Source organism: Notolepis coatsorum (assembly GCF_963971535.1).
Source record: "Notolepis coatsorum genome assembly, chromosome: 18".
NCBI classification, from domain to species: Eukaryota; Metazoa; Chordata; class Actinopteri; order Aulopiformes; family Paralepididae; genus Notolepis; species Notolepis coatsorum.
In genome coordinates this window covers 44,722,077-44,748,678 of record NC_140182.1, presented here as the reverse complement: position 1 = coordinate 44,748,678, position 26,602 = coordinate 44,722,077, and the positions used below count along the sequence as shown (strand labels likewise).

Here is a 26,602-nt window from a genome sequence, read left to right as displayed (position 1 = left end):
ACGCATTTTTGTCAGTAACTGGCGAAGCGAGACAAGCCCCTCTGTTCCCTTGAAATAGCCCCAGTCGAGCGCGGCGGCTCGCATTACATTCACCATACGAGAAATATGCAAAGTTTCAATTTGTTGCAGTGTTAGCACTTGGTTGGCTAGCAAGTTTCAAGTTTCAAGTTTCTTTAATAGTTGTCATACAGAAGTACAGAATACTTTTGTACAAAATGCTTCTTACTGTTGCGCTCCAGAGACTGTGCAAGACAAGATAAGTATGAAATAAAAACATAGTAAAATTAGAAGTAATAAAAAAAAAAAAGGTCACAGTGTTCAGTTTAGACATATGTACAATGTTCGATGCAGAATAGACGTAGTTACCATACAATATACAATACTGTGCAGTGTACTAATATACAATACTATATAGTGCAAGGCAGAAATGGAGAAATGGGACGAGGTGCAATTTAGGTACAATTCACAGTAGGTGTACGAGTTGTAGTGCAAATCCTTTATCAATAAATATAAAGTGTAAGTGTGTTTGTGTGATCTAAAGTGTGGAGAGTGGGTGCTGCAGTGTGTTGTTTGTTTGAGTGAGTGTGTGCGTGTGGGTGTGTGTGCTGTGTGCATTTGATGGTTGTTGCATAGTGATTATTGTTCGTTTAGCGATTATTGTTCGTTTAGCAGCCTGATGGCCTGGGGATAGAAGCTTCTTCTGAGTCTTTCTGTGCTCGCCTTAAGACTCCGGTATCGCTTGCCTGACCGCAGCAGTTCAAAGAGGCAGTTGTTCGGGTGGCTCGAGTCCTTAATAATTCTCTTAGCCTTCCCCTTGCACCGCTTGTTGTAAATGTTCTGGAGGGTGGGAAGCCCCCCTCCAATTGTGCGTTCGGCTGAACGTGTCACTCTTTGTAGTCTGCTACGGTCTTGTGCAGTGCTATTCCCAAACCAGGAGGTGATGTTGCCGGTCAGGATGCTCTCTATTGTACATGAGTAGAAGTTCCTAAGGATCTTCTGACTGACTTGGAACTTCCTTAGGCGCCTGAGGAAGTAGAGGCGTTGTCGTGCCTTCTTCACAACACTGTAAATGTGTGTGGTCCATGTCAAGTCCTCGGATATGTGGGCTCCGAGGTACTTGAAACTGTTCACTCTCTCAACCGGTGCCCCGTCGATGCTGAGGGGGCTGTAGTCCTTGACCCCCGACCTCCTGAAGTCCACAATCATCTCTTTTGTTTTGCTGACGTTCAGGGAGAGGCAGTTCTCCTGACACCACTGTGACAGGTTCTCTACCTCTTCCAGGTAGGCCCTTTCGTCGTTGGCAGAGATCAGGCAGCTAGCAGTGTTAGCACTCGGATGGCTAGCAGAGCCACTTAACCAGTTAGCTCCCACTAGCAATTAGGGGAGCGGGGCTCGAACAGGAGGCATCCTGTTCGAGCCTAGTCTCCAGCATTCTTGCAGTTGCCCACTGTGCCACGTAGCCGCCCACACATAGGTAATATTAATAGGTTTTGCTATGCATAGAATAACAGAACAGATTGACAGGTGGTGACAAAGCACTGGGCATTTATTTAAAAAACATACATACCCTAACCACATAACAGATATTTAAAAGGTAATTAACAGGCATGTTCTGCAACATATATCCACTCTTGAACAATGAAAAACTCCTTTTTCTCCTATTTACAAATAAGAGCCGTGGTAATTAACAGGCATGTTCTGCAACATATATCCACTCTTGAACCATGAAAAACTCCTTTTTCTCCTATTTACAAATGATTAACCAGGGTGATTACCAGCGTTGCTAATATGGCGTGTTCTGTGATTAACCAGGGCGGCGTATTAACCTGCGGGAGCCTCATGCGCGGCGTAGCACGCAAACGAGCACCTGAACGGAACGAGCGTAGAGCGCGTATTCACGAAGGAGGGCGCTGGCCAATCGCGGCAACGCGGAAGCACTCTTCGGCTGCCCAAAGTATTCACGCGACCAGGATGTCAATACAGACGCACGGCACAGTTGACATACACCTCTAGTCTCCTGGCTCGTTATTGAACACAAACAGTTATTTTTGAACTTCTGTTGTCAAGCTTGTCAATATACCCCCCTTCCCCACTCTGGTGTCGTGGAGTCACTTCACTGTGAGCGTTTCCACGGTTAGCTTGCGGCTATCGTAACGTTAGCATAGCTCGAGGCTAACATTAACTTATAACCGAACAATACGCACATGCCCCGAACCGCGGAGGTGTATTCCACTAAAGGGCTATTATTGCGTCTTTTCCTGGAATTACTAAGAATCACAAACTATACTCATATTCAAAACGGTATAAAACGGAAATGTACCGTTCAATCTGTTTTGTACATGTTGACTGGAAGCAACTCACTGATAATCGACGGGTGTATTAGACCCATAGCTATAATTTAAGATATATTTTAACACTTTGATTGCCTAAGGCTAAATTCATGATATACCATAGGTTGCCAGCTCTATTTGTCTATGTAGAAGTTCCCCTTCTTTGCAGGGCTATAACTTTTTAAATTCTATTGCTAAATTGCCATTATTAGGGCCCATTCAATGTCCTATATGTATTGTTCAGGGTGTATGAACGTTAAACTTTTTCATTCACATATTCATACTAAAATATGATCTAAAGTATAAGTATGTTTTCATCTCTTTCTGCAGCTTTCTCCAGAACGTGATTTATAGCCCCAAATGCATTATATTGATGATCAAATACAGTTTGATAGCAATCGGCACGATATAAAAAAATCCAACTGGACGGACTTCTGGAAGTTACTACACGTAATCTGATGTTGACCGGATGGCCGAGGGGGCGTTTATAATTCCGTGGGCAGCGTTATACCATTCATCTAATGTGGGTCAAATGTTCATCATAGCAGTTAGTATCGTACACATTGAAAAATAATGCTGAATCTTACCGTATCTTCCTCGCGCCGTTGGGCGATGAGCGTGGAACAGACATTTTCCTATTATGGGATATAGAAATATCCGGTCCATTTCCAGGTTGTATAATAATATATACGTCCAAATCATGTTGTTTTTTCGAGTTATTTGCAGCGATCGATGTTCACTGTGTGAAGACTGAGTCTCTCTAACACTATCGAGTGCCCGGACCCCATATGGAGTGAGTCCTACCGGGTTAAAGGTAACATCCGTTTTTTCGATCTGCCGATCGGCCACCAGATGGCGGTCTTGAACCGCTAGAGGATTGAGAGGAGATCACACTTGTGTCTCAGGGCCCCGGAAAGGAAATATGATTCCGATTAGAGCTGCCGCGGTATTGCTGTTTTCCTTACCGCACAAATTTGCAAAATATTTCCTACCGCTGCGGTATTACCGCACGCACACAAAAAATTAAAAAAAAAAAGTTTGAATGCATTTTTTTTTAGTAGTAGTCTACTCTTTATAGCATATAGCCTGCCTCTAGTCTAAATGTCTATCTTTAGAGGATGACTTTGCAGCATGAATATTGTTTGGGATTCGGCAAGCACGCATTCGTTAAAAGTGAAACACGGATTCGAAGTATCCCCTCTGTGTCGCGGGCAGGGGTGGTAGCGGCGCGCGCGCCGGTTACCCCCCGACCGTTTCTTCTTCTTATTATTATTATAACGTTACTACTTATGATTACAAAGGCATTCGTTTTGTGGCATTACGTTATATAGTTACACGTTCGTATTTACCGGACCATAGCAAGGCAAGCGTTACTCAATTCATATCTCAGTTCCTTTCTTTGCTCAGAGCGTGCAGAGTTGTACCCATTCTGCGGTCTGTTAATAAAGTTTTCAATCAGACAAGTGTATAGAACGAAGGGCTTTTATTATAACATTTCGTTGCAGTAAAATCATTATGCCTCGTTCCCTGAGGAGCGACGGTACGTCGGTAATCCACTCCGGTCTCCGGTGGGAGCTAACGTATATTAGCCGTGTTGTGACTGAGCTCTGATCAATGGCTGAGATTCAGGAAGTAAAAGCACTGCAAGACGATCCAAGGTGTGACGCGTCTCTCTTCTGACCAATCAGTGGTCTGCAATGTTTCACATGACTTTTCTGGTACCCAATAGGGTCGCTTGGAACCTCGATAGAGGAGTAGGGTATATCTGCAGAGCCGCAAGCTCTTACTTTATTATTATAAAAAAAAAACAGCGGTGACGCGGTATTCAACCTACTCTTGCGGTGGGCGTGATGTAACAGCGATACCGCGGTAATGCGGTAATCGCGGCAGCTCTAATTCCGATCACAGATTTTTGAAATATTGATATCAAAGACGAGTTACGGCGTCTTCGGCAACTTGAGCATGGCGGGGAAGGACGCCTAAAAGCGTCTTCCGGCAGTTAAAGTGTTAAGCACTCGCAAATCTCGCAGTCCCCCCATTGATTAAAGCGGTGGTGTTCTAGCGCCCTCTCGCGCATTAAGCGATGGCAAATACAAAACAATGAATACATTTTTTTTTTTTTTTACGTACAGATATGTTGCATAGACTCACAGGAATTGTGTAAAATTGCCCAAATAGTACGATATTTCCCCTTTAAAGGGGCATTTCACCAAACAACAATGCAACCTCGTCTTCTAGGGACTGCTACCTTATCATTTCATTGAGCTGTAATTAACACAACACAAGGATTCATGGTCCCAGATGACATCACTGGTGGCCATATTCAAACTAATTTACCCTCAATAGCTCTCAAACTAAATGAATGTGTGCAAAACTGTTTAAAGTTTTTGGACGTGTGTGAGATTATGTGCAAAATAAATGGGCATTGCTTTTTGGTGAAGTGCCCCTTTAACAGCAGACTGTGCTCTCCAGGGCTGGCTGACCTGGTGTCCGTGGCGTCTCTGAGGAGTCTGGACCTGTCAGAGTGTCTGCACGTCAGCGGGACAGAGATGGTCAAAGGACTCAGCAGGACAGAACCTAGAGCACGACTGGAGACTCTCAGCTTCAAGAGCTGCACCTACATCAGGGTCAGTCCGGGAGCGGGGTGGTCAGGCGTAGGGGGGGGGGGGTGTGTGTGCGCGTGAGTGTGTGTGCGCGTGAGTGTGTGTGCGCGTGAGTGAGTGAGTGAGTGAGTGAGTGAGTGAGTGAGTGAGTGAGTGAGTGAGTGATTGAGTGAGATCGATCTATGTCTTCCTTTTGATGTGATGTCATGATGTCCCTCCAGGTCCCTTTAATCAAATTGGGGACACACAATGGTGCACTTAAAAAGAAAAACAAAACATGTGGAGTCCTAATGCCCCCACGTGTTTTTGTTTGTTTGTTTAATTTATACATACAGCATATACTGTATACAAAACATTAAAAGATGGAGGAATGTGAAGGAGAATGATCTAAAATCCCTCCAGGTGCTTGAGAAGCGGCTTCTCCAGTCAGTACATTACAGAAAATAGTTTCAGCAACGTGGAATATACAGTTAGTATGTATATATCAATAAGTTAAGAATAAATAACAAGAAAATAAAGACTTAGTTTACATGTAACACTAAACATCTGATGATCAATGTATTTTATAAGACACACACACACACCAATCCTGGGGAAGAAAATGTGACTTGACTGGACCTTTAGGTAATGGGTTATTCATGGTTAAAGGTAAGGGTTAGTAGTGCTAAAGTTAAGGTGATGGTGAGGGAATGAAGACAGTGGGTGAAGACAGTGGGTGAATGTCCTCACAAGTAGAGCAACACAAGGGAATGTGTGTAAAACCGGAATGTGCTTCAGTGACATTAATCATTCTGCTGCTTCTCATATGTTCTCTCCCTCTCTCTTCCCCCCCTCTCTCTTTCTCTCTCTTTATTTCTCTCTCTCTCTCCAGGACATAGCTGTGTTCTCTCTATCCCAGCTCCTCAGGTCAACTCTACGTGAGTTGGACATGACGTCGTGTGTCTACCTGACTGACCTATCTGTGCGCGCCATCGCCACCTACCTGCATGGCCTGGTAGTGCTGCGGCTCGGCTGGTGTAAAGAGATCACGGACTGGGGGCTCCTGGGGATGGTGGAGCCCACCAAGGAGTGTAAACCTGTCCAGGAGATGGTGAGACGTGGAGGGAGGGAGGGAGGGAGGGAGGGAGGGAGGGAGAGAGAGGTAGAATCACTAACGTTGCTGAATCAATATTTGACATAAGTTTCATGAAGTCTTTTTTCAGTCTTTTATTTAGAGTATAGAAGACTTAAAGGGGCACTTCACCAAAACAAAAACAATGCTGATCTATGTTGCACATAATGTCACACACATTCAAAAACTCTGAATAGTTTTGCAGACATTCATTTAGTTTGGCAGTTGTAAATGAGTAAATGAGTTTGAATATGGCCACCAGTGATGTCATCGGGGACATTGGATCCTTGTGTGATCCTTGTGTACAGCACTGTGTAAGGATGTAGATTCAAGAGTTTTATTTGTCACATACATACACGAGACATGCAGTGAAATGAAGGTGGCCAAACTGGCCATGCCTGCCTCGATTGTGCAAAAATACAAATAATAAAATAGAATAGATAATAAAATAAAATAGACATGATAAAAAAAGTAATAAGAATAAAATACAATGCTAAGCTTAAGAATAAATGCAATGAGTAATACAATAATATAGAACTTTTTTTTTTGGTGACCTTTTTTGTAGTGTATTTGTGTGGGGTGTGTGAGAGAGTGTGAGTGAGGATTGTGGAGAGATTAGTGTTCAGTGTTCAGTGTTCTGATGGCCTGGGGGAAGATAGTAATGTAGATATTAAATAGTATGTAAATAGTAATACCTTGTCCTATAGGGACGGCTACCTTATCATTTCATGCCTTGTGTCTTCGTCCTCCTCTCCACCACCTCAGGAGGACAGGGGGCCCTGTTTCACACGGACCTTTGGCAACATGGGTTTCTTCCGGCCTCCCCGGCTGCCGCTCCAGGACCGTCCCAAGCTGGTGACGGAGGAGGACCTGGGTCTCTTCAGGGAGCAGGAGGGGGCTTCGCTGTTGGCACTCGGCAGGCTACAGGAGCTAGACCTCTCGGCATGCTCCAAACTCACAGACAGCAGCATCACACAGGTAGGAGGAGGCAGGGACCACGTGTGTGTGTCTGTGTGTTCTTTTTAGAGAATCTATAGCATGTTAGGGATGGTGTTTGGTAAGCTACTAATTTACGAACAATTTTAGCATGAATCAATTTTAGGAGCAGATAAAAGGTCTAGAGTTTTCACATTTCAAGTGTGAAATTTCTAATCTGTTGCTGTCAACTCTTAATAGGAGTTCCAAAGAGCTGTCACTATCAGTGAAGCAAGCCATCATTAGGCTGACAAATCTAAACAAACCCATCAAAGAGATAGCAAAAATATTATGTGTAGCCAAATCAACTGGCACAGATCAAGAACACTCTCCAGGAGGTAGGCCTATCTGTGCCAAAGTCAACAATCAAGAGAAGACATCACCAGAGTGAAATATGTATGGACCTGACTCTCTCTCTCTCTCTCTCTCTCTCTCTCTCTCTCTCTCTCTCTCTCTCTCTCTATATATATATATAAAATCCTCTCCTGCTTCTCCCTCTACCTGTGTATACTTTACTATATATATATTTAGATTCTAGTGTTTATTATAACCATATTTATTGTATAATATAACAATGATATGATGGTCTGGTCTCTGACAAGAACAAGTTACACGTTGAAAAAGCCCTCAGCTCAGAACTAGGCAAAATCTGCATATGGCTCGCCGACAACAAACTATCATTACACATGGGCAAAACAGAGTCCATTCTCTTCGGTTCAAATAACAAACTCAGCAAGGCCGACGGCTTCTCGGTTACAGTGGGTGACAATATTGTCACAAGGAAAGATGAAATTACCTACCTGGGTTCCATCCTAGAGGCTAATCTTTCCTGTGACAAAATGGCATCCAATGTAATAAAAAAAGTCAACCAACGAACTCGATTCTTGTACCGGATCTCCTCTCTGGTAAACAAGAATACCCTGAAAACTCTGGCAGGAGCACTCATTCAAGGGTACTACGACTATGCGTGCACCTCATGGTACCAAAGCACCTCAAAGGCGCTAAAAACAAAATTACAAACATCTCAAAACAAAACTGGTCAGACTACAGCTTGACCTTACTCCTAGAACCCACCTCACCCCTGCCCACTTTGACAACCTAGGATGGCTTAGAGTAGACGACAGAGTACAGCAACTTGCAATGGGCCTGGTCTACAAGATACACTACACGACCAAGGTACCCATGTACATGTCAAAATACTTCCCAAAGGTCAGTGAATACCACGATCACAACACCAGAGGGAGCTCCACAAATCATGTTAAACCCAGATTCGGCTCAAACAAGGGACTAAACACGTTTCGCAATTATGCCACATCAATGTGGAACGCCCGACCCAAAGCTGTAAAGGAATGTGAATCACTACCCACTTTCAAAAACACTCTCAAAGAACACCTACGGGAGACTGCAATTCGAAACTGGCCCCTACAAATGTCCTAACCCAGTTGTACAGTAAATTACCAAGTATGGCTTTGTCAGTATTCCAATGTACAGTGTACAGTGTCCCCCCCCCCACCTCCAATGTACAGCCCCCACCCAACCCCACCCACCCAACCTCCCCCAATGTACAGTTTCTACGTCAAATGTATATACACTCTTTTTCTGGACACTTTTTGTATCACAAACAGTACTGTATTTGCAAATCTGATATGTCATAAATGTATAGATGTAGCAGTACTGTCTATCTGTATGTCATGTATGTCATATATGTTATGATGAATTGAAAATGGGGGACCCTGATGTAAACAAGACGAAAGTCTTTCTCTGGTCTGCATCCCCTTAACAATTGTATGTATTGAGCTGTACTGTACTGTACCCATTCTGCAATCTGTTAATAAACTTTTCAATCAATCAATCAATCAATCAATCAATCAATCAATGATATACAGACTGGCATACTGCACCTTTGATCACACTGCCTACTTGCTTAGATGCGAGTTAATTGTATTGTTTACTCTGCCTATTTAAAACCTTTCTACTGTACTATAATTCTATTGCCTGTATTTATGTCTTTACTACTATTACCATGCCCATACCTGTACCTCCCCTCCCCCATGCTGCTATAATGCCGGAATTTCCCCAAGGGGATCAATAAAGGAATATCTTATCTTATTCCTCAGGTCATTAGATATCCAGACCTTCAGCGTCTGTCTCTCTCTATGCTGCCAGAGATCAGTGATGCCAGCCTGGCAGCGGTGGCCCGGCACTGCCGTAACCTCACTAGCCTGACGCTAAGCCACTGTCCCCAGATCAGTGACCAGGGGCTGGCCCAGGCCGCTCCACACCTACACAAGCTTCAGCATCTGTACCTGTCCTGCTGCGATAACATCACGGATAGGTACGTACTATACACACACACACACACACACACACACACACACACACACACACATGCCAAAACGAGCAAGAATTGTCTGTGTTTCTTGTCTTTGCACACATCGTAATGGTCAGTTCTATGGATCTTATCTATTGTATAAGAGAAGGTCAATTCTGTCCCTCAACCGCTGTCCTCTTCCCAGGTCTCTCTCCATGTTGGTGCAGCACTGCAGGAGACTGAGAACCCTTGACATCTCCATGTGCAAGGACATCTCCATAACAACCGTTGACCTCCTCCAATGCCAGCTGCCTTTCCTGGAAAACGTCCATTGCCGGTTTGTGGGTGGGGCTGACCTAACCCTCACACTCTGATTGGCTGAACATTCTCAATGCGTGTTGACTTCTTACCTAACCCTCACGCTCTGATTGGCTGAACATTCTCAATGCGTGTTGACTTCCTAACAGTTGGCCAAGACCTGATACTTTTACGCACATCGCGGTCATTTGCACAAGCGTCGAAAAAACGTTGTTCATCCGAGGAGAAGCAACAGTTGTGATTGGAGGATCAAGGAAAAGAGGGCGCGGCTTGAGATAAGCTTGTGGAAGTCCCTCCACTCTGCATCTCTCTAGTACTGCAGGATTCCTCTTGGCTTTGAAGCGATTCCTCTTGGCTTTGCAGCAGCAGGTGTGTAAAACGTGGGGTTTCCATGACTACTGCATCTGTACATGATGGCTCCTACCTCATGTGAACCCAATGTGGACTAATCCATTCTGTGTTGAGTGGTCTGAGACTACAGTTTGGATGGGACATGAGTCACCTTAACCCTCTAAAGCAGAGTGACGCGCCCACGCGACACTAGACATGTTTTGCAAAACATTAAATATCTTTGGAACCATTTGTGATAAAGACTCGATACTTTAAAATGGTATCTGAATCGGGAGATTCTCTCTCTCCGCCAGAATTGAAACTGTATCTCTCCATCTATCTCTATCACTATAGCCAATGCAAATGCTAGAAATGGTCATGTGGGCTGGGAGAACCAATGGAAAATTCCTATTGTTTCTCTATACTCCTCAGTGCGCTCCGCAGATCGGGCCGTCGGACAGACATTTTCACATTGTCTGCTAAAAAAAACGCCCAGCACAATATCCAAATAAATGGCTGTCACTCACTGAGGAAAGTGACCCCGCTAGGTAGCTATGCATATAACAAGTGTGCGTGTCACTAGAGGGTTTGATAGACAGCTCGCTCATTCCAATAATTTAATTTCAGTGTCAAAAATCTGCGGCCACCTATTGTTCCTGGGAATCAATAGACCATATGGATTCAAAGGACTCCTTTTAGTGCACTAGGGAAGATAAAAAAAAATTGCCCTGAATTTATCTGATCGTTTCATGGCTGTACTAACAGGGGCGTCACATTCCATGTGAGTTTTCTCTGTTGTACCTTCTCTCACATGTTGAGAATGGAACATTCTAATGACGACAAACTCTAGCGAGTTCTAGAGTTGTACCTACCCTCTTTTCTCGATCCTCCAATCAGAACTGTCGCTTCCTTTGGTTTGTGTTGAGGGAAGTGGCAGTTGTGATTGGAGGATTAAGAAAAGAGGGCAGGGGTTTGAGATTGGTCAATTCCAAGATAGAACTCTTAAGAAAACATTCCAAAAGGTATCCACAACTAGTTCAGACCAGTGCCACAAAGGAATGGAAATCAGATGTACCCAACTGTAAATCCCCAGCATATCTGGCCCTACCCATGTACTGTTATTGTATTTTGTGTATTGTTTTGGCTTTGCTAAGGGTCTGTCATTTTGTGGGTCTACGGACCATATCTATAGAGTTTGCACTTTTTCTGCAAAAAGCAAAACTTAATTTTGAAGAAACCTCTTCAAAAGACAACCATCTTGGACAAATGGTATTTATTTACACCATGGTTGTCTCTGCACTTTCTTGAAGGAATATCTCTATATTCTTTTATAGAGATGGTCTAGTACTGCAGCTTATTTCAAGAGAAAGAATTTACATTGTAATTTACATTGCAGTATATACATATATACATAATTGCTATGTATAGTAAATTGATAGTTGTGTGCATACTGTAAAATTGTATGATACAGAGAAGGTACACAGTGTTCATGACTGATGAATGACTATATATGTATCAAATATAAAGGCTGTTCATTGATTCATCTTGTATTTTTCTGCTTTGGTCCGGATTGTCAATGAACACAAACACACACACGTATTTGTTCAGTGAAAATCAAACTCTTTATTTCTTGTATATCGTGTCAACTGTCGTGGCAGCAAAGAACAACGTTCAAACTGAACATAAAATGTCGTTTTCTGTTGTTGTAGTGAGTTAAGTCATGAACACATCACCATCGGACCAGTTGTGACTGTCCAACTAATACACAGAATACAACACCCAAATCAAACAGAGAAGCCTCCTATTCTCACACTATATACTGTAGCAGAATGTACACAGCAACAGAAAATCAGATGTTTAACCCTGCTCAACCCCAATCTGACTAAATCAGATTTACGGTTCACATGCGTATTTATTCTTTCACTATCCAGCACTATCAACTGAGATCCTTTCAGTTTGAATATTCACTTTGAATATGTGTTTTAGAATGGGTGAGACTAGGTACATCTAGCTGTGAACATGATTGGTTCCAAGTTAGAATGATCAATAATTAAGAATAATTCTGATTTAACCCAGTTTCTGATGGGATTATCTGAAGACTGTCGACAAAGGATCATGTAAAATACACGGAGTTGTAGAATATAAAACTTGTTACAAGTCTTTCTTGCTCCTGCGCCTTGAAAAGAGACCCAGTCACTATTTGCCTAAGAATAACTCCCTTTACCGTTTCACAGTAAAGCAAGTTGTCAGGTTCAAACACAATATTGGTCTGCATTATTCACACTGTTAAAAACTAACCCCCCACCCCCAAGTACCAAAAAAAACTAAAACACAGTATTATATGTATATATTCATTTTGGCCTGAAATTCAAAACGGACCTTTAGGAGCAGCTATGCTCCTGTGGAAACAAAGAGTTATTATGAAGCCACTGGGATCGATACCTAGGATAGTACACATATGTATAATGGGGGGGGGGAGGCATTGGTCAACGGTGAAATATATATTTATATATATTTAAATTTAAGATATTGGGAATAAACACCATCATCATGTATCATATTTAGAAAGCAAACTGGTCCAAGATAATTAGGGAACACCTTTTTTTTCTTCTTGAGAGCAGAGTCGATCTGTGCTAGTTATAAATTAACAGTAGAATAGAAAATACCTTTATAGAAAATAAAGCTGGGATAGAACAGAGAAAAAAACTTAATAGAAAAGAACTGAGGAGAACAAACTGGGAGCGAGAGTGTCCGTTTGGAAGCAAATCACTCATTCACTTTAACATTGAAAGTAGATGACCTTGTGCTGAGAAATTCTCAGTTTGCCTAAATGTAAATAACCCAGCCTCAACCAGTAATACCCACATACACATGAATGAGCATCACTAATATTTCTCAGGGCCTATAAGAGGAAGTATCATTATGCAAAGTCAGCACTTATGATCCTGTCGAACATTCATTATCTCACTACACGGAGCTGTCACGAGGCCCTCACCTTGCATAGTAGCTAACCAAGTTATTTTTTGATGGAGTCAAACTAACTGAAATGCTCATTAATATTTCATATTATATATACTGTATATATATTTTTTTATATATAGATTTCTCAAATTATTATAAAATAGTCTTTCAAGTACCGTTACATGTGTAGGTCCATGTTACGTTCCAGCAGTTTTCCAGTCTCAGTACCTGTCTGTCACTACTGGAGGTCCGTCCAGAACTTTTAATGGACAACGAACGACGACGGAGATATAAAAAAAAATAAAACAAGTGAATATTATGAACGCAGAGAGAAGCAGTGCCAATCACAGAGAAGAACCTTATAAAAAGTATAAAAGGTGCACTGTTGACAGAAACCTCTTCAGGCCATATGATATACAGGACACTCTCAGAGGCAATCTAGAAAGGTAGCGTTGTTATTATGACCAACACAATGTTGTTTTTAAAAGTGCTTTATAAATTAATTTCTATTATTATTATTGATTTTGGCCCATTGGCCAATCACTCTTCCTTTTAAAAAGCAATATTGCCCATCTACATTGCCTCACAGCGTTGCCACTGAATCATGTGTAGGCCTACCACACAGCTATGTCATAAACTCCAAATTGTCTCTTTGTCTATTATTCCCACGGCCTGCTCCATCTACGACCACAGCAGCGTCTCTCTTAGTCCGGTGCCGGGTCTAAAACTGGGTCTAAATCTGTGCGGTAAGGCTGAGTGTGCAGAAGCCTGACCTAATCTTGTGGAAGGTTCCATCATCTATCTTGCCACGTACTTTAATGGAGTCACACATGGTCACATGACTTAAAAGGAAGTGCTCCTTGTGTTTTTTAACTATAATTTTGCCCAGATCTGGTGCACAAACACACGCATGCACAGACACACATTCATTCACAACTCACTCACTTCATTCTCTCTCTGTCAGACACACAATCAGTGGATCTACTGCTCGGCCTGGCTGAAGTCGTAGCAGAAGTTGTAGTTGCTGGGTGGTTTGGGGACAGGTGGGGCGTTTTCTGGGATAGGAACATTCTCCAGGTCCAAGAGGCGGAGTTTAATCTCCATGGAGAGGAGGATGTCCAACTCGCTGCGCATCGATTCGCTGCTCATGTCCCGTCCCAGGAGCACGCTCAGTCCGTCTGTCCACAAGCAGAACTGAGGGAGGAGACGAGAGGAGGGGTTGAAGTAATGGATGGATGGATGGACAGCTGGATTTTTCTATGTTTAATCTGATAGGAAACACTTTATTTTTGTACTATTACATATAGAATCCCATCTAGTAGGTTGGGACTTACGTCAATCCTGGAGGACGCTATGAAGTTGAGGCTGTATTCTTCTACATCGTACGTAATGCTGAATGCCAGGTCCAACATTTCCTACAGACAGACACACACACGTCAAGTTGCGATAATTACACAATCACGTTTTTCCCCCCAATATGCTGCTTGGGTGTGATATCATATGGGCTATGACAGTGGGCAGTGTGATAGGATATCATTTTCACAAATATTTCAGAAATCATAAAAAAAAAAAAAAATTTACTTAATTTTATTTTTTATTATTAATTCTGCCAATAAGATTCAGGATATAAAACATATGATCACACTGATAGACAAGAATAAATTAGAATAAAGAATAAATATTCATATATAAGAACTAACCTTGGTCTGTTTGCCTTTATTCTCCTTCATGTGGGGACAGTCCTTCCCCGTCAGCAAGGCCTTGATATCTGCTACTGGAACTACAATGAGATTAGAAAATATAAAACAGTGAACAACAGAGAAGAGAGGATGAAAATAAATCATTACATGTCCAGAAGGGTGACCCGTCAAAGAGATATTATCAATGTGATGCAAATATGAATTTTTGAATGCAAGGGTAATTGGAAGACACCTCACTCAGAACAGTTCATGTGCCAAGACTAAGTCAGTTCTACAGGCAGTGCGTCGTATAATGATCAGGTAGATCAGGACATCTCTGTTTCTATATTACCACACGGTTTTTCAGCACAGTTGAAAATAACCAGAATTATCTTTTAAGATGATGGGATTTGAAAACCTTACTCAGCTGAAGACCCCCCCCCCCCCCCCCCCCCCCTGCCAGTTACTCACTCTTGTCTTGCAGCATTTCTATTGGTGGGTTCTCCGTATCCTCATCCACGTCGCCGTAGTGAAGCACCTTGTGATTGGGCGACAGCCGGCAGTACCAGAGCTTATCTAGCGATGACAAACAACCACCGCATGAGGTTAGGATGAGAAGGCCTAGTGTCCCGTGTCTGTGTGTCTGTGTGTCTGTGTGTGTGTGTGTGTGTGTGTGTGTGTGTGTGGCTCACCTTGTCTGCGTCGGCTGCTGATCTTCCTGAACAGGGTTCCTTGACACAGTCTGTTGAGTCTCTGTTGCCGAATCAGCTCCAACAACTCTGGCTTCAGACGCTCTTTTAACACACTGCGCGCACACACACACACACACACACACACGCACACGCACACACACACACTATAACATGTGCCATTTGGTGGATACTTTTTCAACAAGTACTATGAGTGTATAGACGGGTTTCTTGTTTATAAACATACCATGTTCGAGCCAATCAACAATACCTGCTGAATCATGTGACTGAGTTACGCCCTATGTCTAAATTCTTATCCCAACGCATGTTGGCTTCCGCGTTCGCGTTTTGTGCTCCGATTGGCCACTGACGTTTCTGGTCGCGCCAATCGTGTGACGGCAAGTTCTTTCGCCGGTTAAGCTTAGGCACTCTTTCGAAGTTGGTTAAGGTTAGAGTGTGGATCGTAGGCGTTAGGTAGTTTGCTGCGTGCTGGTCGAGGCGGAAATGGGCGCGTCACGCGATTGGGCGCACATGTCACATGACCAGAAACATCAGTGGCCAATCAGATCGCACCAGAAACGGCAGTGGCCAATCAGATTCGCAAAACGCGAACGCGGAATAAGAATAGACGCGCCCCAAAAATATATCCCAATGTGACAGACAACTGTAACAGATGTGCACAGTCACCAGGGGATCTAACCCACATGTTCTGGTCCTGCTCGAAACTGATAACATTCTGGAAGTTCTTTTTTGATACCATCTCGGAGGTACTGGAGATTACTATAGTGCCCTGCCCCCAAATTGCTATCTTTGGGATCCCCGAGGAGGATGTGATCTTGACCAAAAAACAATACAATGTAGTGTCCTTTGCCTCACTGATTGCCCGCAGGAGGATACTCTTGCATTGGAAAGCAGAACCTCCCCCATCATCCAGATTATGGCTGAATGATGTGATGTCATTCCTAAAACTGGAAAAAATTAAATTTACAATTCGAGGATCAGCTGATAAATTCTACACACATTGGCAACCGCTAATCTCATATGTAGATAGAATAGATCCGTTTCCTCCTGACTGAAGTTATGTCGAGTGCCATGTAGGGGGGGGGGCAGTTTTCACTGAGTAGGCTTACCTGTTGATTGGGGTGGTTGGGGACAGTGGGCGTGTATTTATTTAATCTCCCACCTCACGTATTTAGGGTCATACGACCTGGCTTGTGTATCGGACCTGGAGTTGCACTTATGTTTCATTATATCCATAGCAAATATACTTATCCTTTAAGAGTACCATATTGCTGTTAAAGTGGATCCTAATGTCACATTTTGTATTTGTCTTATTTTATTTTGTATGTATTTATTTACTTTTGTACTGTCTTTTTTATTTTTCTGGGTGGGGCGGGAGGGAGGGATATTCAGTAAGGAAAAAACAAAGGACATGACATCTGTATGCAAGATATGAATGTAAATGTAATCTTTGAATAAAAAACTTTGTTTATAAAAAAAAAAGAATAGACGCGCCCCCTACCTGTGCTAAAAAAAAGTACAATGGGGCTCTATGAAGAAACCATGACACTCCTCTGACTAAAAGTTGTTTCAAACGAAAACGGTTGGATGTCATGGCTGTGAGTGTGTCTTTCACCTTTTACTTTATCTAGCTTTGGCATGAATTGATTGTTTAGATCACTAGCATCGCTAACAAATGCATATTATTGTAGTGTGCCCCATTGTTCTGACCAGGATTACGTTCCTTTTTGCATCCTTGATGCGCACGCAGTGAGTCTGACATAGATGAGAAACCCATCTATACTAGTCACTAGCACTGTCCGCACTGAGTTGACTAATCGCCCTTAAACAGAATAGTTCAGATTTCTGGAGCCCTAAGCCCCATTTCTTACTTACCAATGATGTTACCTCATAGTAATGCAAAGTCAATGGGCTCAAGCTCCTATCTGTAAGCTGTCAGCTTTTACCGACGGGAGCTTGACCCCATTGATTTTGCATTGGCTTGTGGCTAACTAGCCAGAGCTAGTATGAGGAATAGCATGGAATATGATGAGAAAGGACTCGTCATTGGTAAGTAGAAAATAGGGCTAGAGCAGATCGAACTATTCATTTAAGGTCTTAATCGAATACGATTTAATTAGTTGGATAGTTGTTTTTGTGTGCTTATTTTTCATGCTGACTTATGTCTGGTGGGAACAATTCACTTTCAATCAATTCAAAATGTAAAGGTACTATAGATAACATTTGTATGTAAGGTAATCATTAAAAAAACATCCACAGAGCTTTTTAGAAAGGTGCAGAATAAAAGTATTGCTCCCCCCCTCCCCCTCAAAAAAAATATATTCATGAAATATTAATTAATTAATTTATAATGAAAAAATAAATGTGCAGGTCGAAAATGAATGTTGTTCACATGTTGCAGGCATGTACTCCCCTTTTCCCCGTGTGGAATGCACCTGATTGGATAAGTGACATGCTGGTGCTCTAGTGTGACATCTAGTGGCTGAATGTTATCTATAGCACCTTTAAAACATAACTCACCATTTACCTGCCGACTCATTTACTTGTCAATAGGTTAGGTAATAGTTTTTCAGTATTTGAAAGAAAAATCCCATTTCCTGAATGAATTGAATTGGCAGCTAAATGTATCCCAACTCTGCTACCTTGGATGGGAATGTTGGTATGCGACAGCAGCAACACACACCGTCTCAACCACAATGCCTCTGGTGTTTAGTGACAAACAGAGAAGCCATACCATAGAGGCCAGCGGCATGCTTAACAACACCATGGGCACTGGTTAGTTCCATAAGGGTGGAAACCCTTACACATTCACAAATGCTGACTGAACTGTCCTTGGGCACAGAAGAACATGTGTGAATTCTTGAATGGGTGGCATTTTAAAAACAGTTTGCCAAATCTGTGTCTTGTTTCTTGTGTGTCGTCGGCGTAGGAGTGGAAACTGAGGCCATGGCGGCGGATGATTTGACCGAGGGGGAGCATGTAGATAGTGAACAGAATTGGGCCCAGTACAGAACCTTGGGGGACGCCTTGGTTGACTGGGGCCGGGGTGGAACTGGAATAGCCGATATAGACACGTTGCTTAATATGTGATCATAGTGAAATATGTTCTGCCTTTAATAGACACGTTGCTTAGTATGTGATCATAGTGAGATCTGTTCTGCCTTAACACTTTGAGTGCCACGGACGCGTTTTGTCGTTAGTTCATGCCGACTGTTGAATGCCACCAACGCTATATAGCGTTTGTGTGTCGTATTTTTTTTTATTAGCGATTTGAATTAATATTTCATCAATCGAGCCTCACGCTAGTGCTGCAGACTCTCTCTGAGCTCCATTGGGAAAAGGCCGCCCCCTATCTTTTCTCCCTGTGGTACTGCACCCCATTGGATTAGACTGATGGGGGGGGGGGGTCCAGTGTCCTCATTTTACTTATCCGGCGAGCCATCTGAAGAGACCGAAGTGATCGCCGAGCCGCAAAACAACGTGGAATACAAATTTACAGCACCCAGCGCTGAATCAATAAACGCAATCGATATTTGGAATGGCGATCAGGAATTGGAATAATCTTTTTGGAGAACATCTGATCTGAGGTAAGCAATTTATTTTACCAGTCTTGGGGTAATCGGATCTGTTTCCACCTATATATCAGTGTTTGCCCCATGTGTGTGTGTGTGTGTGTGTGTGTGTGTGTGTGTGTGTGTGTGTGTGTGTGTGTGTGTGTGTTGATCAGGAAATGAGAGAATCGATTTTTCAGCTCGCTTCTCTAGCGTGCATAAGTACACATATACTATCGATAATCTAGCGTTTATTTGAAAACGATTCATAAATAAGCTGAAAAATGACAACGTTTTTTGTGTATTCCAGAATATTCCAGTAAAGGGCGTTTATCACAGAATTTTTATATTTTCCTGAAACTTTCAAGAAAACGAGGGTTTTTCAAAATGGTATAAAACGGAAATGAACAGATTAAAAAACAATCAGTTTCGACAATGTTGACTGCAAACAAGTCATTGATAAGCGACGGCCAGATTAGACACATAGCCATCATTTAAGACAGAGATTATGCGTTCACAACGCTATCATTGAAGTGGGTGGTGGCATTCAACAGGGGTAAGGCGCACCGCATGGCTGGTAATCAAAGTGTTAATAGACACGTTTCTTAGTATGTGATCATAGTGAGAACACGTTGCAGCAGCTGGCCACATTTTTGAGGATTAGAATATTGGATCTCCCTCTACTAACATAGAAATTAGATAGTATATAGAAGTATAATACATTATATAAGTGTGTGTGTGTGGGGGTGTGTGTGTGTAAATGAATTAACCTAAATATGTAGTTTGACTGATAGATAGACAAAATGGGTTTATTTATGTTGATTTAATTTGGTTGTGTTGATGTTACATTTTTATTTATTTTTTGCAAAATGGGTATATTCTGTTTGGTTTTACACAATATGTCTATCGGTGTGTTGTACGTGTGTAGGGGGAGGTATATATAAGATTTTTTCTTCTTCCTGTTCCTTTCGGCCATGGTATTTTTTGTGAATTATGTGAATATGTACTGTTGGACTGTGGTGATTCCATGTACGGATAAATAAAATGATGATGATGATGATGATGATGATATTATTAATATTATATTATATTATTTAATATTAATTTATTAATCATAATCATGATTATGTACTTACTTCAAATCATGCCTCTCAGTTTATTCTAGATCCCGTCTCTCTCTGCGTTGTTATTGAGGCTCTTCAAACCATTGATTCCAAGAAATCTACTGCTGAAGACAATTTGGATCATTCTTTTTTGTCTTCTTTCTGCCTTACTAATTGGTGAGCAAATAACAATTTTGTTCTATTCTATTTCTACTGGAAAACTGCTCATGCACACACACACACACTCACACACACACACATACACACATACTCTCTCTCTCTCACACACACACATACTCTCTCTCACACGCACACACACACATACTCACAGCACAGGGGGTGCGAGGGTCTCCTCCTGGTGTAGGCGCTCTGTCTGCCGCAGCTTGAGGATCTCGCTGTAGTTGAGAGCATTCACCTTGTTCTTGAACAGCTCCAAGGAGGTGGGTTTACTGGACAACGTCCTGGTGATCTGCTCCCGCACCACCTGCATTACCTGGAGAGAGAGAGAACAAGTCATATTTAATAGTGTCCTCAGAACATAATGTGCCGTACTAATGTTGGTGCATGTGGAGACAGACACACACCGAGAAATAGGAGATATTGTAGAGAGATAGGTAGATAAATCGATGGGGGGAGGGAGAGAGAGAGAGAGAGTTGTAGACACCCAGGGACACCCCCATGACCCATTTTGATCATGATGTAGAAAACTGTGCTCACTCATCTTTAGTTTGGCCCCTACATGTGTATGTGCATGTGTGTGTGTGTGTGTGTGTGTGTGTGCGTGCGTGCGTGCGTGCGTGCGTGTGTGTGTGTGTGTGTGTGTGTGTGTGTGTGTGTGTGTGTGTGTGCGCGTGTGTGTGTGTGTGTGTGTGTGTGTGCGTGCGTGCTGCATGGCTAGTCATAGTGAAGCTTACACCCTCAGACAACCATTGACCCCGGTCACCCCAACGCCAGAGCTGAGGCCACACGGTCAAACTGTGTTTGTGTTCAGTGTCTGCCGTCACGGGCAGCTCCACAGGGTGCAGGAAGTAGATGCTGTCTGTCTTCCACCGACCAGGCATGGAACTGTCCATTAATAAGAGTAACTGAAACCCTAAATATCTGAGATGCAATCATTACAATGGGCCTCTTTATCAAGAAAAATACACAAATGTATACGCTTAACGAAGAGCTTTTTAAATATACACAACACACATCAAACTAATTTCCACTTAAAATGTAATTATAACAAGTCCTTGTGAACAATTGGCTGCATATTTTGTGTTTTCAGTCAATTGTGGTACAGTATGTTATCAACCTTCAACCTTTGACACATATGGGAATATTGATAAATAAATGAGGCCCAATGAGAGAGGGAGCGAGAGAGTCAAATCTATAGCTCCCTTCAGTGTTAAGGGCCACGGTTGTTAATTGTGGAAAATCCATATAGAAATCTATAGAACTCCCACCAATACACATCAAGCCCCCACTGTCCAACTCAGCTGCTGGTCCACATGTTCTCACCCAACTCCACGGAGTAGAGCTAATTAGCTAACATTTAATAGGAGCAGCTCAGTGCAACTCGGTCCATTTACATCACACACGCAACCACTACAATAACCTTTACTTGTATAGCACTATGATACTATACTATACTATACTATACTATACTATACTATACTATACTATACTATACTATACTATACTATACGGTTCTAACTAGCTAGCACCTTAATGATTTTAAAACATTGTACAACCACAAATATTATAGGAGATACTGCAATAGCTATATAACGTCCAATCAAATTTTTTAAGGTCTAGTTTTAAATTGAGAGTTTCCGTTTCATGTAGTTTAACCCTTGTGTGGTGTTCAGGTCTGTGGGTTGATTGATTGAAAACTTTATTAACAGATTGCAGAATGGGTACAATACAGTACAGCTCAATACACACAATTGTTAAGGGGATGCAGACCAGAGAAAGACTTTCGTCTCGTTTACATCAGGGTCCCCCATTTTCAATTCATCAGGACATATATGACATACATGACATACAGATAGACAGTACTGCTACATCTATACATTTATGACATACCAGATTTGCAAATACAGTACTGTTTGTGATACAAAAAGAGTCCAGAAAAGAGAGTATATACATTTGACGTAGAAATTGTACATTGGAGGAGGTTGGGTAGGTGGGGTGGGGTTGGGTGGGTGGGGGCTGTACATTGGAGGTGGTTGGGTGGGTGGGGTTGGGTAGGAGGGTGGGTGGGGAACACTGTACAACTGTACAAGCAAAACTGTACATTGGAATATTGACAAAACCATACTTGGTCATTTACTGTACATTGGAGGGGGTTGGGTTAGGACATCTCCCGTAGGTGTTCTTTGAGAGTGGTTTTGAAAGTGGGTAGTGATTTGGGTAGGGCGTTCCACATTGATTGTTTGAGCCGAATCTGGGTTTAACATGATTTGTTGAGCTCCCAATGGTGTTGTGATCGTGGTATTCACTGACCTTTGGGAAGTATTTTGACATGTACATGGGTACCTTGGTCGTGTAGTGTATCTTGTGGGACCCGTTCTGTGGGGCTCCTACATATATCTCTTATACAGCCATGTTGGCTCCTACATATATCTCTTATACAGCCATGTTGGCTCCTACATATATTTCATATATCTCTTATACAGCCATGTTGGCTCCGAAGGGGACTCGGCTGTGTAAGAGACTAATGAAGGTGAAGAGGTGAAGCAGCAGACTGTTGGAGGGAATAAAGATGCCAACCACTATCATATTCTGGGATTGTTCCTCCATTCTCCCTCTATGGACACAAGTACATGGGAGAAACACTAGAAGTACGAACACCATTACAATTCTAAGTGATGTAAATGATTTTGATATAAGGGACGATGACGACAAGTACATTTTTAACATATTATGGGTGGCAACTAGGGATGTCCCGATCCGATCACGTGATTTTCCGAAGATCGGGATCGGCAAAAAGGCATACTGAGGCCTTAGTTTTGGTTTCAAATTGCATATCATCATTCATTTATTTATTGTCACACAGAGCAGAAGAATTTTGCCAAAACAAACCAATAGTATCCAGCTGCAGAACGGCAGACCAGCCACACTCTCAGACCCAAATAATTTTTTTTTCTTTTTTAAATCCCAATTTCTCACATTACATTCACCCTGAATGTTGACGTTATCCAGGTGAAAAGTTAACTTCATTCAAGCGAGGCATTGCAATCCTTGACATAAATCATTTGATGTATAATTAAATCAAAGGAAATGCGTTTGGGTCTGAGAGTGTGGCTGGACTGCCGTTCTGCAGCTGGATACTATTGGTTTGTTTTGGCTAAATTCTTCTGCTCTGTGTGACAATAAATAAATGAATGATGATATGCAATTTAAAACCAAAACTAAGGCCTCAGTATGAGTTTAAGACGTGAACATGGTCATGTTTTTTTTTTTTGATCGGATCGGGAAATATCGGTATCGGTAGATACTCAAAATCACATGATCGGGATCGGATCGGGAGCAAAAAAACGTGATCGGGACATCCCTAGTGGCAACCAAACAGGCTCTCACAAGGAAGTGGAGGAGTCAGGTAGTGCAGACAGAGGGAGAATGGATGGAAGTGATCCATGAGATTTATATGATGGAAAGACTGACGTACGCACTGAATGAATGAATGAATGAATGAATGAATGAATGAATGAATGAATGAATGAATGAATGAATGAATGAATGAAAACTTTATTTAACAGATTGCAGAATGGGTACAATACAGTACGGCTCAATACATACAATTGTTAAGGGGATGCAGACCTGAGAAAGACGTTTGTCTTGTTTCCATCAGGGTCCCCCATTTTCAATTCATATAGACATTTATGACATACACAACATACATGACATTTATGGCATAGGGACATATAGGTATTTAGTACTGATACATTTGTGACATAAACGGTATTCCAATATACAGTACTGTTACCCCTAGATCCTGACAGAGTATATACATATGATGGGGAGGGGACTGTACATTAGGGGGGGGTGGGTGGGTGGGAGAGAAATATACATACGGCGGGGAGGGAATATATACATGCGGTGGGGAGGAGACTGTCTATTAGGAGGTGGTGGGGGTTTTGGGCATTTACGGTGGCCAGTTTCGAATTGCAGCCTCCCGTAGGTGCTCTTTAAGAGCGGTTTTGAATGTGGGCAGGGATTCACATTCCTTTACAGCTTTGGGTAGGGCGTTCCACATTGTTGTGGCATAATTGCGAAACGTGTTTAGTCCCTTGTTTGAGCCGAATCTGGGTTTAACATGATTTGTTGAGCTTCCTCTGGTGTAGTGGTTGTGGTATTCACTGACCTTTGGGAAGTATTTTGACATGTACATGGGCACCCCGGTCGTATAGTGTATCTTGTAGACCAGGCCCATTGCAAGTTGCTGTACTCTGTCGTCTACTCTAAGCCATCCTAGGTTGTCAAAGTGGGCAGGGGTGAGGTGGGTTCTGGGGTTCAGGTCAAGTAGTAGTCTGACCAGTTTGTTTTGTGATGTTTGTAATTTTGTTTTAAGCGCCTTTGAGGTGCTTTGGTACCATGAGGTGCACGCATAGTCATAGTACCCTTGAATGAGTGCTCCTGCCAGAGTCTTCAGGGTATTCTTGTTTACCAGAGAGGAGATCCGGTACAAGAATCTAGTTCGTTGGTTGACTTTTTTTATTACATTGGATGCCATTTTGTCACAGGAAAGATTTGCCTCTAGGATGGAACCCAGGTAGGTAATTTCGTCTTTCCTTGTGACAATATTGTCACCCACTGTAACTGAGAAGCCGTCGGTCTTGCTGAGTTTGTTATTTGAACCGAAGAGAATGGACTCTGTTTTGCCCATGTGTAATGATAGTTTGTTATCAGCGAGCCATATGCAGATTTTGCCTAGTTCCGAGCTGAGGGTTTTTTCAACCTGCAACTTGTTCTTGTCAGAGACCAGCAGGGCTGAGTCTGACACAACAGAAGGAGAGGTTTGAGGAGAGGTGGAGGAGATGGTGGGGGTTGGTGAGGCCCGTGAGTACCAGCTGGCTGTAGTGGTCATAATATGGTGGGAGTTACAAGGAAAACTCGTCTACCGCAGAACATAGACATTTCTATCAGGAGTTGTTTTTTAAGTTAAATTAAAGCTGTAGATTGGTCAGGAGTGTGTAGAGATGATAACCCAGAGTCAGCACTTAATATGTATGGTGATATTATGTGAATGAAAATGAAAATTGTTGATAAGCATGCACCTCTGAGGAAAAGTACAGTTAGGCTAAGATGTGCACCATGGTTGGATGCAAACTTTAAAGAATGAATGCAGGACAGGGATAATGCCAAGAAAAAAAGCAAACAGTTCTGGTGAATCAGTAGACAAAGAATATTATATTGTGTTTCGAGAAATAAGGTAGCTAAGATGAACAAAAAGAAGAAAAAATAACATTTCCAATAAAAGATTAACAATGCCAAAAAACGACAGGGAAAAGTTATGGAGCACAAGAGACTGATGTAGTACGATGTAAGATGTTATTAACTATTTTGTTTTTGATCAATTTCAGTTACCCTTTCAGATATGAGTTTTTTTTGGGGGGGGGGGGTCTGAATGAATACAACCATTCATTGTATCTTCACTGTTGAATATACATCTTACAATTCTTATTTTAATTGTATAACTATTCTGTTATGTTAGTTGTGTGTGAGGATCCCAGGAGGACTAGCAGTAATTAATTTAATTGTAGTGAACATTTAGAAGATTTAGAAAATTACAAAATAAATAAAGCGAAATTAGTTTGCAAATCAACAAAAAAGAAAACAATGGGCCCATGTTCTGAGTGCACTCCTTACACAACAGCCATGATTGAGAGCAGTGAAAGCACACTCATGGAAACCCAAGCTGTCACTCTATATTTTGTTGTTAAAATGTTGGAGCACAAAGGGGCTCCTAAAGTTACACACCGACACCTTGCTCAAGCTCCCTCCAGCCAAAATACCAGTGGTGCAAAGTAACTAAGTATTGTTACTCAAGTACTGCACCTTAGTACACTTGTGAGGTACTTGTACTGTACTTCACTTGAGTGTTTTAATTTCAGGGAACTTTGTACTTTTACTCCACTACATTTCAAAGGAAATATTATACTTTTTTACTCCACTACGTTCATCTGAACCCATCAGTTACTAGTTATTGTTATGTATGGCAATCATTGATGAAGATTATGTACTTTCAAATTCAAAGCAGCCTAACTGGACCACATACCACTTTAACCTTTAGAGGTCAATGGTTCGAGGATTGAATGCTACCAAGCACTGGAATACACAATCATGTAGAATGCATACTTTTACTTTATTTTTCCTTAAGTACACTCAATATCAAACAAGTATCTAATTGTACTTAAATAGACATTTGAATGAAGGACCTTTACTTTTACCAAAGTACTATTTTATCTGGGTATTTCTACATTTTACTTAAGTAAAATTAACTGTGTACTTCTTCCACCACTAGCCCCATAGTACAGTAACTGTGTACTTCTTCCACCACTAGCCCCATAGTACAGTAACTGTGTACTTCTTCCACCACTAGCCCCATAGTACAGTAACTGTGTACTTCTTCC

The 26,602-nt window shown here is 42.0% G+C and overlaps 2 protein-coding genes across 3 annotated transcripts in view; one reads left to right on the top strand and one right to left on the bottom strand.

The window, feature by feature from the left end:
• Window positions 1–11,476, top strand: part of fbxl9 (F-box and leucine rich repeat protein) — a 46,366-nt gene extending 34,890 nt beyond the window's left edge. Inside the window, exons 7-11 of one of the 2 annotated variants that reach the window (XM_084334838.1) lie at window positions 4,803–4,957; window positions 5,805–6,023; window positions 6,810–7,022; window positions 9,266–9,354; window positions 9,536–11,476. In XM_084334838.1, coding sequence (XP_084190964.1) covers window positions 4,803–4,957; window positions 5,805–6,023; window positions 6,810–7,022; window positions 9,266–9,354; window positions 9,536–9,704 — 845 coding nt within the window. In that variant the 3' untranslated portion in view covers window positions 9,705–11,476. Of the gene's footprint in view, window positions 1–4,802; window positions 4,958–5,804; window positions 6,024–6,809; window positions 7,023–9,136; window positions 9,355–9,535 lie in introns of both variants that reach the window. The other variant, XM_084334837.1, reaches the window with a different exon arrangement.
• A 107-nt stretch (window positions 11,477–11,583) lies between these two features.
• elmo3 (engulfment and cell motility 3) overlaps window positions 11,584–26,602 on the bottom strand; it is a 52,669-nt gene continuing 37,650 nt past the window's right edge. Inside the window, exons 16-21 of the mRNA XM_084334260.1 lie at window positions 20,312–20,475; window positions 15,311–15,423; window positions 15,090–15,194; window positions 14,640–14,719; window positions 14,274–14,354; window positions 11,584–14,133 (exon numbers count right to left, since the gene is read on the bottom strand). Of these exons, the coding sequence (XP_084190386.1) occupies window positions 13,921–14,133; window positions 14,274–14,354; window positions 14,640–14,719; window positions 15,090–15,194; window positions 15,311–15,423; window positions 20,312–20,475 (756 nt within the window). The 3' untranslated portion in view covers window positions 11,584–13,920. The remainder of the gene's footprint in view (window positions 14,134–14,273; window positions 14,355–14,639; window positions 14,720–15,089; window positions 15,195–15,310; window positions 15,424–20,311; window positions 20,476–26,602) is intronic.